This window comes from Odontomachus brunneus, unplaced genomic scaffold (assembly GCF_010583005.1).
Source record: "Odontomachus brunneus isolate Ranch 3 - 2012 unplaced genomic scaffold, Obru_v1 Obru_scaffold_020, whole genome shotgun sequence".
Classification (NCBI taxonomy): domain Eukaryota; kingdom Metazoa; phylum Arthropoda; class Insecta; order Hymenoptera; family Formicidae; genus Odontomachus; species Odontomachus brunneus.
Genome location: NW_022639470.1, coordinates 1,236,050 through 1,256,808, shown reverse-complemented (window position 1 = coordinate 1,256,808; position 20,759 = coordinate 1,236,050). Strand labels below are relative to the sequence as shown.

General features: G+C 34.0%; 2 protein-coding genes across 2 annotated transcripts in view; one reads left to right on the top strand and one right to left on the bottom strand.

Annotated features, from left to right (window-relative positions):
- The window catches only part of LOC116842013 (kynurenine formamidase-like), a 113,576-nt gene that overhangs the window by 55,805 nt on the left and 37,012 nt on the right, over positions 1-20,759 (bottom strand). The window lies entirely within an intron of this gene.
- LOC116842010 (innexin inx7) lies at positions 4,777-20,129 on the top strand. The gene is made up of 7 exons (XM_032810628.1): positions 4,777-5,405; positions 7,599-7,689; positions 7,768-7,840; positions 8,414-8,591; positions 12,395-12,732; positions 14,333-14,523; positions 15,773-20,129. The coding sequence occupies exons 1-7, from the start codon at positions 5,309-5,311 to the stop codon at positions 16,035-16,037; spliced, it is 1,233 nt and encodes a 410-aa protein (XP_032666519.1). The 5' UTR covers positions 4,777-5,308; the 3' UTR covers positions 16,038-20,129.

Genomic DNA, 20,759 nt, shown 5'->3' with positions numbered 1-20,759 from the left:
AGAGAGAGAGAGAGAGAGAGAGAGAGAGAGAGAGAGAGAGAGAGAGAGAGAGATTCCATGTTGAGACTTCCGAGAGCAAGTCGCAGGATTAGCAACTGACACCTTACGAACATGAGCAACACGTAACGCGCACGACGAACATATACGACTCGAATTGCCGGTGCCTTTGTACGATCACGTGCACTATATCCTAGACATTATATCGTATCATTCTTATGATACGCCATTTAACAGTTGGATTTGCAATTGGAGCTGGCGGACGGCTTTACCGAGAACTGAGCGAAATAAGCGCGCTTTTAATGTTTTAACTGACGACGAACGCGATTCCGAGCGGCGTGATGTCATCATCGCCATCATCATCGCATGGATTATTCGTCAATACCCGAGTAGAAATGTAACTAGTCGATCTAAGTAAAAAAGCTAGCAGTTAATTACATGATACAGACCAGACTACATCTTCCAGTTTGCTATTATTAACTCGTTATTGGCTCATTATTCACTGATATATGGAATCGGTACTGAATCGGATTGTGATGAGCCTTTATGTCTAGCTATTGTATGTTATATACGTAGAGTTAAGTGGCTATTAATAGCTTATGAAATTAACTTTGTTAAGCTAAAAGTTAAATAAAAACAAACTCAATTAAAAGTTAAGTTAAAATTGAATTAGCTTATTAGCCTTTTTCCAAGTAATGATGTTGTTCGATTAACATTTTTTTCTGCATAAAATAGCCTTAGAAAACGCTCTTGAGGAAGTTTTGTGATCTGAATAAAATTAATCGTCGAGAAAAACGATTTTCTAAGTGTACATTATTATGTACACTCGTTTACACGTGAAATCCAGCTACAGAATTTAATAAGTATTACAACCATAACAATGAACATAAAAGCGTTAATTTTGTATTTTAAGGTAATATCGGTAAAATATCGACAAAACAAAATATAACTTTTTTCATAAAAAACTTTACACAATTTTAAGCGACAATAATTCTGCTGCGCATACAATCGCTATATTGATTTCTTAAGCAGGAAAATCACTGTTTTTATGGGTTGAAACGAAGGATATAGCTCTATCCAGAATGGATCGATGGTATTATAACGACGAAACCATTATTTTGCTGATATAAAGTACATTTGGGAAGAACTCAATTTGAAGAGAACTCAAAGAAATCAATACAGAAATATGTACACTGAACCTAAAGATTAAAATTAAAAGTTAATTATTCAAAGCAATACATATATGTTTCTGCATAATCAACTTTTTAATCGTAGATTAAATTTATATGAAATAAAGTGGAAAAGTAAAGGGTGTGTGTGTGTCTATTATAAGAAAATACTGACTATTTTATGTTCAGGATTCTATAGAAAACAAGAATATTGACACTTAGAGAGACGAAAAAGATCCCGCTGGCATTATTTATAATTTTTCTTATTTTACATTGTAAGTAGTCCGCAACGATTTTAATATTGATGAATTATTATAACTGACAAAAAAGTTAATAAATTAAAGTTATATATAATATATTTTCAAATAATTAGTTTAAAAGTAAAAAATTGTCCCGTTTAAAAAATAAATTAAATTAAATTAAAAGTTATAAACTTTTGAACTTAACTTTTAACTGATTAACTAGTTATTATTCAACTTTACAAATATGATAGAGAGGATGGTATTGTCTATATTTTAAAATATATAATTTAGTGTATTGTCTATATTTTAAAATATATAATTTAGTATATTAGTATTTTAAAATTTAGACAGCGAATTAAAATTGAGAATTAAAGTAATTTCATAAAAATATCAGAAATAACGTTACATTACTGCTCGGCAATTAATTTAGATTTTTATTTATTTATTTATTTTATATTTTTTGTTACTTATATTACTTATGATCTTTCATCTCTCATAACTGAAATTTATTTTGTCTAAGTGTGAATTACTTATTTATCTAGCCATTACATTGTTAGCTAATAGCGATGTTAGACACAATACCTCTACTTCGTAGCTAGACATTCACGAAGTTGAATTTCTGCTTTAATAGTTGAATAATTGAAGAATAATTATTTACGCACGTAGACAGAACTGGTTTTTGCGGGAATGCAATGTCTCTTTCTCGATACTTGAATCGAGTGGGTAAACATGTCGAGAGCAAGCATATAAATTAGCCTTCGAGATTAATCTATTCCATTATTCCCTGAGCACTGCTTCTCTTTGTCTCTCTAAATTTAGATCATCGTTGTTTACTCGCCACACGTTTCACCGCCGCGTATGAGAGTATGTTAATTCGTCCCGCAGTAACGGACGATTTACTCGAGGCACCAATCTACTGGATGGCTGGCCGAGTCATTTCTCATGTACTTGTAACATGCCTTTCCTCAAATTCTATTTTGAAAAATTTAAAAAAGTCCTTCAACTAAATTTCATAATTATTGAATCAGTCAGAAAGTTCGGTTTTTATTCTCACTTTCACGAAATAATGATAGTGATTATTTGATTGACGAGCAATTTAGTTCCTTTAAATGTAATTCAGTAAAATTTGAATAAAAAATTGAACAAAACTTTTTGGTTTACCCATGATTGGCAAGGTATAAAAAAGCGTTTATACAACTGAAAAAAGAAATATTTGAAATTTATTCGTGTGAGATATAAAATTTATTCACAGAAATAAACTTTATTTCACAGAAATAAGTTTTATATCTCACAAATAAATTTTCAAGCATTTTTTTCTGAGTGTAAAAATCTATTTTACCCTGAAAAAAATCACTTGAAAATTTATTTGTGGGAATTTGTGGGAATTTCAGAAATAAATGTTAGTCTCCTTGCAGAAACTTTATTTAAAAAATTTAAATTTTATTTTAAATAAAGTTTACTGCATAAATAAGAAATAAACTTGATATTCTATAAATAAATTTGCAAGTAATTTTCTTCAGTATATAAACCTAATCTAATTTATTCCGTTCATCAAATATCAACCCGAAATACTTCGCGTGTTTCCCAGCACTATCTCGTTCGGAAAATCTTTTGAAATTTCCTCTTGTTCCTTGGTTATTAGAAAGACGAGCGGACCTGTTCGCTTTCGAGAATGTCGCTCGTCTGGCCGGTCGGGTAACACATGTGTCGCGAGATCAAACGCGAACCCTGTCGCTTTATTATTCTGACCTAGGCGTTAACATCAAGATTACCGCTCCGTTCGTTTCGGCACGTAAGTGCTGGGAGTAGTATTCGTCATAGACAAATCGTTTCTCCTTCGGGATAAATAGAGGCCGGCACGCGTAGAGTCACACTGCGTGTAACGAGCGCGTTATTGTGCCGCAACTTTCTAATTTATTGGACGTGGTGTGTGAATGCCCTTTGAATGAGCACGCATCGCGTAGGAGATGCGTATAGGACACTGAGCCGTATAATTGATACATAAATTCGCGAGTAGGATGACGCATCGGACAGCCATCGCGACGGCTAGACGATATTATATCCGCAGAACGAATGCGAACAGTCTCTTTCCCGTACTTTGACGAAATCAATAGATCTTTTGTGTTGCTCACACGGTCTAATTCTTTATTTTTTTAAATATGTTTTTTAATTCAGATAGATTACCGCGAAAGAAAATTGCTTGGCTTCTATTTGCTTGTTTCTTTAGTTCCTTTCCTTTTCAATTGTTTTAGAATAAGAAAGATTAGAAAGTCTCTTTCTCTTTCTTTCTCCTTCTCTCTATTAATTTGATATGAATTTAAAATGTACTTTTTTGTATTGAAATGTATATGTGTAAAAAATATATTTATGTACACTGAGAAAAAATATACCTGAAAAATAAGAAATATTTATTGTGTGAATATTAATAATATATTCACTTAGATCTAAATTCTTTTGTTTAAATAGCATAAACAATTGTTTTCATGAAAAACAATCGTAGTGGTGTTTTAGGAAAAAATATATTTTCTTATTTAAACACTGAGATAAAAATATTTGGTATTTGTAACTATAATCATATAAAAAAATAATGACTAATTAAAAATTATGGTCAAGAAAAATTTGTTAGTCAATTGTGCTATAATTATTAGTAGTAATGTTATATGCATGTTACTACTATTATCTTTGTGTTGGAACAACCCAAAAAATATGATTGGAATCAAATTGGATTTAAAGAAGATATCAGTAGTATAATATAATTGATTAAAAAATTATTTTTTAATTATAATTTGTAAGTAATTATTTTTCTATATGATTATAGTTACAAATATCAAACATTTTTCTCTCAGTGAAGGAGATTTCTTTCTCAATATAAAAATATATATATTAGTACAAGTACATATATTATTATACTTATCGAATAAATATTTTGTTCAGTTTGAGCTCTAATCTACAAATACATGATGGCAGATGTCGTCAGCACTAGTCCATTTATTGCGTTGCGCGCGGTTAATTGCTACATAAATAAAGATAAAAAATCAGACAAATAAGAACCAAAAACACTGGTCTTAGAGCTTGTATAAATTTCTTTATCGTTCAAACGTTTGAACTTTAAAGTTGATTTTATTTAATTTATTTATATTATTAAGAAATATTAACATTGAAGATTAGTTCCAAAACCAGCGTTTCAGCGCGCTCTTATTTGACCGATCTTCTTTATCATTTATATTTTTATAAAAGTTTCTTCTTCAATTATGTCACAATCTTTTTCTCTCTCAGGAGAGAGAGAGAGAGAGGGGGGAGAGAGGGAGACGGAGAGAGGGAGGGGGAGAGAGAGAGAGAGAGAGAGAAAGAAACAGGAATGATCTATTTGTCGTAAGAAGTCATAAAAGTTGCGTCATAGGTCAACGATCATCTATAGTTTCTGAGATGGAACGATTTAAAATAGTGAATCAGTGCGTTACGATACCGATTACTCGTATCGCAAGAGGAGTACGTTTCACGAGAACTAATTCCACGGTTCTTATCTGACTGTTATCGGAGTATATGAAAGGTCTTGACAATAATAAGTGTCTTTTTCGATGATATGCTGTTTTGTACGATGTGCGATGCGAGTAGCGCGCTCGTCGTTTGCGATAACGAGCCCGAGATTCACTGCCGCCACGTTTTCAGTATATACTTGATCAGTACTCAGTCTAGAGCGTCCACAAGTTCCAACTTGTCGTTTGTCGGGAGCCGGGAGAAGGAAGTTCGCGAAGTTCGCCGAATGTGCGAACAGCAAGAGTGGCGTTCACCAACGACGCGGCTCGTTAAAACGTGACTCACGAGCTCGCGAGTTGTCGCGGACGGATTAATTAAAGAGAGTAATCTCACTTCCGGCAGAGTCGCGAAAAGCTAACCGGCATGACGGCGCCCGCTACCGTTTTCGCTGCCTTCTCGGTCCTCAAGGACCACGTTAAATTCAAAGTCAATCAGGAATGGGTGGCTATTGACAATCTCGGTAACGAATTTTCTGATCTTCTACTTTCTTAACTCTTTAAGGTCCAGTATACATAATTATGTACATTCACTTCAGATCCCTCCCCAATTTTTTATATCAGGGAAATAATGATTCTGTCGATACAACACTATCGATCCATCCTAGAGATAGAGTTATATCTGAAAAATAAGAGATATTTATTGTGTGAATATTAATAATATATTCACTTAGATCTAAATTCTTTTGTTTAAATAGCATAAACAATTGTTTTCATGAAAAGCAATTGTAGTGGTGTTTTAGGAAAAAATATATTTTCTTACTTAAACACTGAGATAAAAATGTTTGGTATTTGTAACTATAATTATATAAAGAAATAATTACTATAAATTATGGTCAAGAAAATTTATATTCTTTGTCCTATCCGTGAAATATTTTCCCGCTGATGAAACCAATATCCATCGTGTGCCGAGCAGAATTATTGAAAGTATTTAAAGTTTTTCACGAAAAAAAGTAAGCAAATTTTATTCTTTCAACGGCTTATCGATGCCATTTTAAAGCGCAAGCTTAATACTTTTATGTGGTTATAAGATTTATTAAATTTTGTAGCTGGGGCACACTGCAAACATGAATGTATACTCGATTGGTAAACAGATTGCCTAGTTTTTACCTAGTGATGTTGCAGCGTTTCAAGTTATCCGAATTGAAAGCCACTGTTGACATGCGTAGTAATCGGTTATAAATATATAAAAATCACTTCTTAGAACAATGTGTTCTTTTAATTTAAAATCAATTTTTTCTTTCAAATATCACACTTTGTATTGTCAGTTCGATTTTTGTCATGACCGATTTCTGCGTATACATACATGTCGACTTTCAATTCTGACAATTTGAAACGTTGCAACTTCATTCAATAAAAAATGTATAAAACGATTTACATCAGCTATACATTATGCATAGCTGATTTACAATCAGCTGTATATAATTGTGTGTACATTCAGAAAATCGTACTTCTCAACGGTCAATTTTATTCAGACTACAAAATTTATCATTAAATGCGTCTTCTAAGATTGTTTTGTTGTGAAAAAAAAAATATTACCGGACCTTGTGGGCCTTAAAGGGTTAAAGTGAATCAGTAAAAAGATGTCTGATCAGTCTGAATCAGTAAAAGAACTGTTTCATTGTACTGAGAGAAAAGAATTATTTGCTAATTATTTGTAAATGTTTGCTAATTTAACAAAATAAAATACCAGTAGCCGCAAAAAATGGTTTATATATATGGGATATACATCTCATATAAATGATCCCCCCTTCCCCGTAAGGGAACGAACGATTTAACTTTCAATTACTTTCAAAGTTATTTTCAATTTACTGTAAGTAACACTTCTGTAATGAAGACACAACTAACCTAACCTAAATAGGCGAGGACAAATGTGATTTGTATCTCAGGCAAAATATCTTTGTTAAAATGACAAATGAAAAGTAATTTACAACGTTAATTGTGCTTTTGTTTTGATAATGAGGGATTCTTCTCAATGCGATAATCAACGCGTATTTACTAATTTTTAATAAAAACACTCCCACCCTTTACTGCTCTGTCTTATTTTGATCAGAGTAAATAAGATTTTGCTGCAAAATCTATAATGCACAAGTCACCATATAGTAAGTTCAACTTTTTCCGCTCGTGACGATAAAATTAATGACTTCCATGCGTCTGGTTTGCAATAACATTGTATTCACAAAGTGCGTTAATGATGGGAATAATCGAATAATATTAATTGATTTATTAACTGATCTTTTCAGCGAGATTTTACTTAATTGCAGTGCTGTATTTATAACTGAACCACCAGTTATATATGCAACATTTCAATGAAAAATATTATTGGTATAGTGTTTTTTGTGTGTCGCGTTTTCGCGTGATTTTAAGACTAAGTTTATTTTGGATATTTTCATGTTGAAAGCATTATTTTATCTTTATTGCTCATTATATGGCGAAGAAGGGTAGAATGATATTTTTAGCACGAGAGCATCCAGAAGGAACTTAGAATTAGCCTAGTCAAGTCGTCATGTTGTTTAATTATCTTTGCGAATGGAAAGATTCGTTTAATCGCGTCTTCCATTGACCGATTTCCCGTTTTTATATAACACACGCACTCTTATCTCGTAAGAATTATACATTTGATATTAGATAAGAGAAAGGAACGTACGATTGACCAGTTTTCAGACTACACTATAGAGTTACGTTCTTATTACTCCTCGTCGCATCGATTTTGGTATGTTCCAGGCAATTTATCGGGGAGCACATCAGGTACATCGTGCGGAATTGTCTATATTTGTGTAATGAATAAATGTAAAAGATAATAATAATTTTTGTTATTATAAAAAGGTGTATCGCCGATACTGGTGTACCAATCAAAGTTATCGAGACCTTTTGCTTTTTCACGTCCACCTATACTGTGGTAAGTCAAAAGTTTTATGTCCGACGAGAATTATAGTCGAGAAATCATTTGCTTCTTGAATATGCTTGATTCATTATTTTTCACACTCACGCTTCTGTCACACATTGCGACTTTCTTTCCCGACAAATACCTATATTATCGAAATATGAATATACTTAAAGGCTTTGTGAGAAACGATTTTAAGTAAGAGGGGAATAGAGTCAATCAAAGCCAAATCGGAATTATCATATGCAATTACTAAATAGTAATATATATAAGGACTTCGTTATAGAATTATTCGTAAATAATTACTTCGTAATAGAATTATATATAAGGACTTCGTTGTTGGATAAAAATTTTTATTATCTGTCGCGCGTATTATTTTTTTGCGACACGCTAATACATCGTTGAAAGATAATAGATAAAGTTAAAGCTATCCAGCTAGAAATTGCTACAAACTATAAAAACAATCAAACTATAAAAGTGTTTTGCGTGGAAGAAAAATCCGAGAGAGAGAGGAAGGGAGAGAGAAAAAGGAGAGAGGCGATTGCTTTGCGGGAGATCGCGGCGATTGTCAGTTAATTTGCTCCTCAGGTGAAGCACCTGAACGGTACCGCGGTGCAACAAGGTGAATTGGCGCATCCTGGCGTTGGACCGGTCGGCAAGGACGATCCTGTCATACACCACGCTTACTACCAATGGGTGCAGTTCGTCCTGTTCTTCCAAGCGCTCCTCTTCTACATGCCGCACTACTTCTGGCGAAGAATGGAAGGTCGAATAATCATATCATTTCTACGCGGAAAAAAATCGCTTCATGTAACTGACTTTCTGTTATCTGAGAACTAAACGAAAAGATAAGATCTGATTGATTGGAAGAAATGGCACGATTGATATACAATCACGAAGAATAAATGTAAAGCATCAATCAAGCAAATAAAAGCCGAATACTGGCGTAATATCTAAGCAAATTTAAACTAAATCAATTATAATGTGAGCTTATATTTCAGACAATCGATAAGTAAAATATGCTCGAACGTCTCGGCCCCAAATTTCAACTAATTTCGGCGAAATGCGATAAAAAGAATAATAAACAGTTATGCATTCGAATCAATAATGTCAAATACACGATATAATCATTCAGAAAGAGTGGAAAAATTTAAATCAATGTATCAAACCGATATGTTCCTTTTGAAATTTATACATTTAAGATTTATTGTTTAAAAATAAGTCTCTTTAGGAAATTTGCTTGGTCGATTATTTATATTAATTTTTCTGTAAGGTCTTTCTTTTTAGTTCAATTAGGTTACATTTTTTGCCAGAGTGAAATAAGTATATAACCGAACGTTGAAGAAAAAAGAAATAATGTTTCAATGCATCTAAGATGAAGCAGACCTTTAGTTGCAAAACCAAAAAGATTTCTGTAAGAGAGATTTCTATTCAGTCAATTGTCCTTAATTATTTCGGTCGAGTTTTAACATTCTGAGTGTTCAGACGAATCTTCTTGACCGCGATAACAGAAATATCGTTTCCCGTTATGGGGTTCTCGCCTGGTTTTCTGTTACACGAGATTTTTTTCCCCATTTTTCATATACGCGTCTGTCTTTGGTTTCTTTCTCTCGTATTTCAACTGTCACGACGCACAAGAGTCCAAGTTTATTATCTCGAGCTACCAACTAATCATCATCAGTCTTTCCGCTCGTAATCTAATCATGTAACATTTCCGACATCTATCGCCTATACGCGATGAATTGAATTGCATTATTTACAAAAGCGATATTGTAATATTAGCGGGCGGCAACGATTGCTCAAAGAACTCGTCGGAGGATTAGCGCGATCCTTTTAACCTTTTGCACTTATATATCTGCTTTCAATAATTAGAAGACCTCTCAAAGTTCAAAAAGAAACGTTAGTTAAGCGCTCTAATTATTTATTTTCAAGGAACTATATGTAGTTCAGATATATATATGAGAAATCGCTTAGCTATTACTATACTTGCAAAGGTACTTGCAAAGGTACTTGCAAAAGTTCGTAAAGTCACACATAGATGGCCGTAGCCACTTAGTAGCGACTTAGTAATTGTTTTCTCTCAAGTTGCTTTTTAACTGTTGACCATATTCTATCAGAATATTGGTGGTTAACAATTCAATAGTTTCGAACGAAACGTTATATTTAACATGATTGAAGATGGAAACAGATAAAATTTCTCTTCGCCATTATATGTTATATCACCTTAATCAAGGTAAAACTACTGCAACAACTGAAAGACTAATTTGTGAGACCTATGAAGAGAATATTGTATCCGCTGCTGTTTGTGAAAAGTAGTTTAAAAGGTTTAAAAATGGTGATTTCGATGTCAACGATAAATCACGTTCTGGTCGTCCAAACGAGATGGAGAACAACGAATCGAAAGCATTGCTCAGAGAAAACTCAGTTAAAATACAGTTTATCTGATATACGGTTCTGAAATGAGAAGTGCAAAAATGGGTCGATAAATGGAGTGCCTCAAACGATGAATTATTTTATCGGGGCGAGATCAAACTATTATCCGAAAGATGATAAAAGGTTATTGGTAGCAACGGCCAATACTTAGATTAAAATTTTATATATCGTCCCATTGTTATTAATAAAGTTCAAAGAAAACTCAGCCTAATTACTAAAAGAGCTTATAAGGCAGCTTGGAGTTAATAAATCAACAATATCCCGTCATTTGAAAGTAATGGGAAAGATCCAGACAGAAGGAAGATGGCTTTCCTATGAACTCTCTGCAAACGCAATTGCAAACTGGCTTACCATTTTTCTCTCATTGCTTGTCAGGCAAAAAAGGAAGAGTTTTTTTGTGGCGAATAGCTATGGGTGATGAAAAGTCGATCTATTTTGACAACCTTAAACACAAAATGGGTTGATCCTGACCAACCATCGACATCCACAACGAAACGCAATATCCACGATTATAAGGTTTTCCTGTATATTTACATTGAGGGAAAAAAATTATCTGGTTTAAGTAAACAATATTTGGTTTAAATAAAGAAAGCTTAGATTTAAATAAATATGTTAATGGCACTCATCAAAGAAATATTTGTTGATTTTGAGGTAATTTTTCCCTCAATGTAGTGGAATCAAGAAGGAATGCTTTATTATGAGTTATTAGCACCGAATCATATTGGGGATCACAACAGTCAACAATTACGGCGTTTGAATTAAGCCATGAAGGAAAAACGCCCTCAAACATTTGCGAATCGATGCAAAGTCATTCTGCTTGACAACAACGCTAGGTTGCATGTTGCGATTAAAGAGACGTTATTCGAGTTAGATTAGGAACTCCTTTGCATCCAGTGCATTCTCCAGACATCGCCCTATCTGATTTTTATCTATTCAATTTAATACAATACAGTCTATCTGATATACGGTTCTGAAATGCTGAGAAAGTGTAAAAATGGATAATATCGATAATGGATCGATAAATGGATTGTCTCAAACGATGAGTTATTTTATCGGGGCGAGATCAAATTATCCGAAAGAAGATAAAAGGTTATTGGTAGCAACGGCCAATACTTAAATTAAAATGTTATATATCGCCCCATTGTTATTAATAAATAAAAATAGCTTTAATATCATACGAACTTTTGCAAGTACCTAATATTTATTTTTAGAAGATCATACAAAATTGAAAGATATATATTTTTTAAATTTCTTTTGAAATAGAATCTCACTCGAAACGAATGAGAAGTGATAGTATTTTCACTCGAAGCGATGGTAAAAATACTGCCTTTCGAAATCGCAAGAGTGAATGTTTCAATGATGCTTAAAGTGGATTTTGACTTCATAGGAAATGTTTTAATCGATCGTAAACATATTCCTGTCATACAGTAAAGTACATAGCAAAAATATTGTAGTAAAAACTACGTTAAAATCATATTTCTTTTTACAATGTCTTTTGTAAAGCTGAATTATACCGAAATTATAGTATAAACTATCATAGAAATAGTAAATTTGCTGATCTACCGAATATATGACATAAACAACATTCAAACAATTGTAATAATTTTGCAGTAAAGAGTCAAACGTGCAATATAACATTTTAAAATAAAATGTACAGTAAAATCGATTATAATTTTGTATGGTCTGAGATAACGAAAATTTTATTGTAACCTTACTGCAACATTTTCTCCGTGTATATCAGATTCACTTTTCAATTTTTAGTAGAAGTATTCGCTTGACAATTCAAAACGAAGGATTCACTCTGTGTGAATGAAAGATCTCTCGAGTGATTCGGCGATCACTATACTTTATGAGTAAAATTTCACTCCGCGAGAAATTTAGAGAGCATAAAAATTTGTGACAAAGTCTGGCAGAATCTAAAAGTTGCATCCATTTTTTCCTTATGTTCTGCACAAAGAACAGGTAAAAAAGTTGACTGATACACCACTGAGTTCAAATAGTTATGAGTGCATAGGGTTAACGAACATCCGGAGATCCGCTCGCGGGACATCTGGAATTCTAGCGGCGTTTTTTATCGCGTTGAAATACTACATGCATTGCTGGCGTCGCAGTTATGTCACGATCGCTTCATTTCAGGCGGCCGCTTAAAAATGCTGGTGTCAGGCCTGCATATGGCATCCATAGCATTGAACGAGACGGAGATTCAGGTATCGGACAATGTCAAAGTGCCTTCGAAGAATCAACGCGACGAGAAGATACAGCAGATCCGTATCGGCTTCCTGAACCGCCTGCACCTGAATCGACCGTGGGCATATGGTCTGACTTTTTGCGAGGTCATGAATTTCGCGAACGTGATCATGCAAATTTACTTGACCGACTGGTTCCTCGGCGGTGCTTTCCTCGGACTCGGTCAGTCAGTCGCCGAGCCGGTACTTAAGGATGAGACGGATCCGCTCGATATCGTGTTCCCGAAGGTACAGTCTCGTTAGTGTCGCCACCCTCATGTTCCGCGCGCGTTATAAGCCAGAACTTTCCCACAAACAGAACGGAAAATCATAATGGCATGAGAAATCGGCTGCACATAGAAAAATGTATGCTGCATTCGAGTAAATGTTACTTATTTCATAAGTTTATATCAGCAAATTTACCATAAGTTTACCACATTAAATTTACTCAAAATACACTCTCAATCCTAGTATAAGTTTAACATTTTAATCAAGAATATTAAATTAAAACAAAAATTTGGTTTGCTTACTACTTGGGATTGAACTAACTTTTTTTTTTATAAAATTTTAGATATTCTTGTAAAAAGAATTCTTTTAAGTATGTGATTATAGGGTTTTCTTTTTTTTTATTGATGATAAATGTATTTTAAGATCAGAGAAATTAAAAGAAGGAAAGTATAAATTGAGTGATCACTTTTTTAGCACTAAAATAATATTTTTTGTAGGTATTTACAGAAAAATGCATATTGCATTCAAATAATTTTTCACAGTTACTTCATATATTTATTTCATAAGTTTATATATTCGCAAATCTCTCTCATAAGTTTATCATAAGCATCATATTAATTCAAAATACGTTCTGAATCCTAGTAAGTTTAACATTTCAATCGAGAATATTCAATTAAAACAAAAATTCGGTTTATTTAGCACATAGAACCTAAAAAACATTCACTTTAATAAAATTTTATGATATTCTCATAAAAAAAATAAATTAAGATTATTATCAGGAAAATATTCTTTGTTGAAAATAGCCATTACTTAAGAGAAGGAAAGTAAATTGAATAGTTTTTCTTAGCAGTAGAATGATATTTTTCTATGTGCAGTGATCAATGCTAATTATCATCCCCTTATTATTCTAATTATTTTCCTTTTAAACTTTCGAGTTTCGTAACGGGTTTTAAAAAGCCCGAGATTTTTCTCTGCAAACGTTAATGTGTAAATTGATAGTATCGCACCCTAACAAATTCCCCGTCTTCTCTAACGTTTAGCGGACTTTTGTTAACTTTTTAGATATTCTTGTAAAAAGAATTCTTTTAAGTATGTGATTATAGGGTTTTCTTTTTTTTTATTGATGATAAATGTATTTTAAGATCAGAGAAATTAAAAGAAGGAAAGTATAAATTGAGTGATCACTTTTTTAGCACTAAAATAATATTTTTTGTAGGTATTTACAGAAAAATGCATATTGCATTCAAATAATTTTTCACAGTTACTTCATATATTTATTTCATAAGTTTATATATTCGCAAATCTCTCTCATAAGTTTATCATAAGCATCATATTAATTCAAAATACGTTCTGAATCCTAGTAAGTTTAACATTTCAATCGAGAATATTCAATTAAAACAAAAATTCGGTTTATTTAGCACATAGAACCTAAAAAACATTCACTTTAATAAAATTTTATGATATTCTCATAAAAAAAATAAACTTTCAGTCATCGATCTTAATCTCTAAGTTCATTTTTTATTACTGTCAGTCTCTCTTCACCTAGACTATCGAGAACCACCAGCTGCGTAGTGTTGCTGCGTGTTGTATTGTGTCGATGAATATGTAATCATGTTTTCAGGTAACCAAGTGTATCTTCCACAAGTTCGGCCCTTCTGGCAGCATACAAAAGCATGACGCGCTTTGCGTGATGGCACTGAACATCGTTAACGAGAAGATCTACACGGTCCTCTGGTTCTGGTTTGTCGTGCTAGCAGTGATAACCGGTTTGGGTTTGGTTTGGAGAGTGCTGACCATGATCCTTCACGCGAGGTTGCTAAACTTAGTTCCCGTATATTTTCTCGCCGTCAGAGAGCGCGACATTATATTTTTACGCGTTTGACGATTTTGTCAATTCACGTCACGATCCTTTGCGTTTCTTTTCTCTCTCTTTCTCTTTCTCTCTCTTTCTCAGAATACGTGTTTGACGGGCTTAATACTCTGATACATTACGCACTATTTACTCCATCGTAAATGCGATTTCTTTTCTTTCGTGGTTTTATCGCGGTTACTTTGTCACGTAAAGTCGTAGATCGTAGATAGTCGTCACGCGCAAAGACTTATATTTGTTCTTGTTATTGCTCTCTGAATTTCTTGGGACGAAGTTTCACTCGAAAAATGCAGTGAGTTACTCGAATTTGAGTGATTTCCCACTCAAACAGAGATAATTCTCCACTTTAAATCATGGAGTAAATATTCTCACTTGAAAGTGAATTTGATATACTCCATCGTCACGCACAGGAACATTGGATAAATCTAATTATTATCATCTCTATCAATTATTGACATTCAAGAAAAATCTGATCTTTTTTTAGTATTTTAGTTAAACTTCTAGCTCGTATTTTATGATTCCAAAAGATGACTTTACAACTAAAGTTGTGAACAACCGCCACTGATCTCAAGAAAAATCGCAGGTTTTCTTAGAATATCAATGACAAAGAGGATGTTAATAATTGAATATTTTACACTATTCACTTTACTCGATAGAAACATTCGCTGATGTGGAGTCAGAATTTACTCTCAGCTTGAGCTGAAACTTTTGCGATTTTGAATGGCAGTATTTTCACTATCACTTCGAGTGAAAATATTGCCACTTTTCACCCACTTTGGGTGAGATTTCACTTCAAGAAATTTGGAGAGTGAGTCAATGAATAAATTTAATTCGATCTTTCGCTTTCCTTGACGATGAAAATTCTGTGTTAGAGATGTATAAATTCAGCGTAAATCATTCATGATGACTAATTCGTCGCAATATGCTGCTTTATTACGTTATTGTTATATAATAACGTAACGTTGCTATCGTAATCCTTCGTAATAAGCATATCTCATAACAGGTCCGCAAGTCTCGCTGGTAAAAACATCAAATGTGACAATACACACGGAACACTTAAAAATAGCGCATGAATAACACAAGTTAGACAGGGAGACTGACGTGAATGCGATAAGAGAGCCTGTACAGGCGACGGCAGATTTTGCCGGTGACGTCGTGGCGCGACTCTTATCCGTGGTTTTTCGCTTGCAGGAGCACGTCATTCAACAAATTCGTATTTTCCATGGCCTGTCCTGGGAAATTCAATCCGTGGAATGTGCTCAGGGTCACGCACGAGTATTATTTCGGCGACTGGTTGTTTCTCTTTTACATCGCCAAGAATCTGGACAATTACGTGTTCAAAGAGTTGCTACAACAATTGGCGGAGGACCTTGATAACCGGCAACAGCTACAAAATCCTGCCCGTTATAAAATCCTGCCTTTGGACGTGGAACAGGAGCTGTTGAAGCAGCGCTGAGAGACACAAAACGACGAATCTCGTGAAGAACGTCGTGCGTAATTGAATCCGATCCCGATTTATCGGACATCTCGACAGCTATTTGATCTATATGATCGAACATCTCAGGAGCTTTAATGTCTTTCACCCTTAAAGTTATCGCGATCTTGGTTATTTGAATTTCAATTAAGCTTTGAAACAGTTCATGGAAATTAACGTGGCAGTCAACGTGTAAAATAATTTTTTCTTGAATTCTACTTGGACTAACAAGACATTTAGTATACACTCGGTTACTAGTCGGTTTACAAACATTCTTTTTTTTCTGTTTAAAATTGCAACGCTTCAGGTTATCATTAAAAGATAAAGTCTGTTCTTTTTCTGAACTGCCTGAACTGGTGTAATAAGTTAGAGTGACACTAAATATATTTGTCTCATTCTAATTTATTGCATCAGTGTCGATTATAGTGCCGTAAGTGTGTATCAGTTCAGACAGTTCGGTTAACAAGAAGAGACCTTTTTCTAACGCGTTGCGCAAGAATCGATTGTGACAGGTGCCGAAGTGATAATACATGAGATATGTAATCCGTCACAAACGTAACAGAAGATTCAGAAAAAACGTAAATATCTTTATTATATTTTTATCTATCAGAGATAAAAGTATAATAAAGAATCAGTACTTATATCGTCTATAAGTGGCAACTGCTGACGTAACCGATTACCAGCGACGATAGCAGTGTCTCGATTGTGATTACTAACTTTTAGAACTTTGAGTAGCGAAGTTAACTCAATGTCGTTCCAAGATGGTGTAACATACTCTGTAGAAGGAGCCTAATCGTTCAGAAAATCGGAGTAGCTGTATTCGGAGTTATTTCTATGAACTCTGCTTCCAAGGTGGGTTGGAATAAATTTCAATGTGTAACAGCGCGAATTTATGAAAAGTGTATACTACTATAAATATACATTATTCTAACCAACATCAAGTAATTTTTTATAGCAACTTTTTTATAGTAATTTTTTATTTAAGCAACTTATTTTACAGAAAATTGTGGCTTATATTCACTAATTAAATAAAGATTTAACCTTGTTTATTTTTCAATAATGAAAAACAATTTGGTATTATATGAAAATGTTCTTTAAACTGCCGTGTCCAAAGATTTGAACACTACATTGTCCACGTGATTTTCAATTCGAACAATTTATCTTTTTTACTGGTAATCGGAAAAATCATACAAGTATTATTATAGATAAGAATTCATACATTTCGTTCACATTTTCTTGTCACGAAATAAACATTGCCACGTACTGTGTGCAGAAAACATAGACCTGCTCTTTTTCGCTGAACTAGTATATTCTAAAAAAATCAGATATATAGTTGAGATTTGTTTGAAGAAAAAGAAGAACTAATGTCAGCTAATGCAGAAAGAGCGCGGTGAAAAAGAACAGATTAGTAAGTTGGAAAAATCGATTATTTCTATTATTTTCTAACAAGTTAACAGAATTAAGCAAGCAAGATTTTTAAACATATGTCAAAGATGGCTTTAAAATTCCTGCTTGCTTGACTCTGAAATCTATTGAAGAACAGTAGAAATAATCGATTTTGCCAGTAGTCAACTAGCCCCGATCTCCCCTATTTTTTCCTGTTCAAGATCTCCTGGAGCTGATAGCTCACTCTGGCCTGCTCTGTCTCCCACCCGTTTCGAGTTTTATAAGGTTGACTGAGTAGAGTTTTGGAACGCAGCCCGGGAGGGCTGCAACTTCACTCGAAAAAATGTGTGTAAACCGTTTGGTGGCCGAGTGTAGACGCCGTATGTGTGGCTTCGCGTTGCGCATTACCACGTTAGAAGTAAGTTAGCGCGCAGTTACGACACCGGCCGAAATGCCGATCGGCAATACGCGAGCGTGTTTGAGCGCGATTTATCGCGATTGTAATATAATGCGTCTCGCGTGCAACCGCGGGCTTGCGCGCATTCGCGCGGCCATGTGCGCGCTATGCATGACATAACTGCATAACCGTCGCGCCCGATCGTCTTTTAACTACCTCGTACGGAGGACTCGCGTGCACATGTGACGCATGTTACCATTACGTTGCATGGGCGCATACGGTCGTCAATACCGAGAGAATGAGAGAGAGAGACAGAGAGAGAGAGAGAGAGAGAGAGAGAGAGAGAGAGAGAGCACGTGTGCGTGCGGATAGTGTACACATAAACACGCTCGTACGTTGCACCGAGCCGATAAACGATTCGACAATCGTTCAGATCGTTAAGTCGTTAGAACCGATTGAAATTGTGCCGTGGCCTACTATCGACCAGTCACAGTCGATGGCAATTTAATTCAACTCCGCGACGGTCTTACACGTCTCGACAGAGAGTTACTCATCGACGTTACCGTTACCGTTGTTACTGTTCGGTTCTATGTATACGTTTTTCACGCGAGGCGTTCAAAGACACCGACTGGTTGTTAACGAAGGCGTTTTTATCTCACTTTGTTGTTAAGTAAGATGACCAGACGTTCCGTTTTCCTTCGAGGCAGTCCCAGTTTATTGCACTTTATTACACGGATGCTGTCCGGGACGCTGGTTTGTTCCGGATTCAGCCATTGTTCCGGCTTATACTGGTCTAAAGAGTTTTTTTAATTGCTCTGATAAAAATAAATCTCAAGAAAATTCATAGTAGCTTTGCTTTTTTTCTTAATTTTAAGTAAGAATAACAAAAATGTTATCTTAGCGATAACTTTTATTTTTACTGTGTGCAGCAGGCCTTCATTGTTGTTAAATTATTTTTCTATATCTATAAAATACTGTTAATAAATAAATAAATAAATATATATATATATATATATAATCTTCAGTGATCTCTTTTATCATCTGCTACACAGATTTATGAAGTGTCCTGGCTTTTAGGATGAAAATCTGGTCACCTTATGTTAAGGCTTTTGGGTACTCACCGCGATCATATTGCATCGTGACTTTGGAAGATAATAAATGATACGTTCTTTTCTTTTGTAAATTCTTGTGTCCCATTTTCAAATAAAAAGATATTTAAATTAAAGAACACTTGAGATCACTTGGCATATTTGTAAAATGCCCCGAAAATTATTTTTTTCTCTTAAAAATCAATAAATAACCGTCAAATTAATGTGACAAAATCTTAAGTACAAAAGAAAACTGCATCACGTTAAGAGCAGGTTCTAATTTAAATAGTCGAAAATTTGAAATTTCTTACGAATTTTTTTCAAAGAAATGAATGAAGATATCGATACAGTTTTGATCATACTATTTAACATTGTTTCAAGTATAAAAAAGCTATTTTTTAAATTAACATTTCGTTCAGGTTCTTATGTTGGACACGATGTCACTATTAGATGTCTCTAATTAGTGGAGAATATTATATTTTCTTTAATAATCTAAAACAAATAAGACATGAAAATTTATAAACTATATTAAATTTTCTGAAGGATGAATCTAAATCCTTTGGAAAATTTCCAAAATTAGTATTTTTCCGGGACATTAAAAAAGAAAGAGAAAGAAAAAATTACTTCGAAGTAACTTCGAAGCGCTGCCATTTTGTTTCAATTTCAATTTTCTGCATATAACAAAAAAGTTCATCTTCCAGTAAATTGAATAGTTTTTAATTTTTCTTGCCCATTCTCTGTATTTCATGTTATACAAGTTGTAATGTTGTCCATAATAATAAATACTAACAGCATCGTTAAAATTCTATATTAATATCTCTATTCGTTTCTTTGAAAAGAAGTTCGTAAAAACTTATTATTCTTCGGCTATTTAAATCAGAACCTCCTCTTAATTTAATGGCTATTTATTTTGAGATTCAAAGAAGGAGGATAATTTTCAAGTACCTCTCTTTCTCTCTTTCTCTTTCTCTCTCAATGTATCTTTTTATTTCAAAATGCTACGTAAGAATTTTGAACATGCATTTTCTCGTTTCCGATGTCATCAGTCAAAATATCTGCGGCGAGTATCCTAATTTATATATATCCTCTACTGTGATTCATACAAGAGTATGAAAAATAAATTTTTTGTGAAGTGAATATATATTTAAAAAAAAAATATCTGTGTGTATCTGCAGTTTTGCAAATAAATCGTTTATCGTTTAAGTTGCGCCGTATATCGTATTCATAAAGCACATTCAATAAGCTGTTAGTCATAAGTCGCAAGCAAATTGACCAATCACAGTCAACTATTTTCAAAAATAATCGACTGTGGTTGGTCAACTTGTCTATGACTTATGACTAGCTTATTGTAGAATGTGCCTAAGGAGTATTTTGCGCGTTATGCATTTATACATTTCTGATTATGTAATCATCTTTAAACTCGTGCAACAGCATGAGGTGTTATTTTGCGCGATAAATATTTCTTGACAGGTAAATGATTAAGGAACAATGGATGTCCAAGGTCACTTATCGATTTAGAACAGCAGAAAATCTAGGCTGTGAAACCGAAATCTTTAGCTGGAAGACCTTCAACGAGATCCTTGGCTGCTGTTTCAGCAGTCTGTCTGAAAGTCTTTGTACGGATGCATACGGAGAGAAACCCGAGCCCAGACGGTCTGCATCGTCACGGTATGGACTTCTTTCGTTATATTGCCGCGCTCGGGAAATGACGAGGGCGACCGACGAGAAAGGAAAAAAAATAAAGCAGCTATTTACATCCATATGTTGCTCATTTGGGCCTCATACTGCGCTGAACCAACTGCGCTGCATTTTGTTTTCGTTTCCCGTACCTTA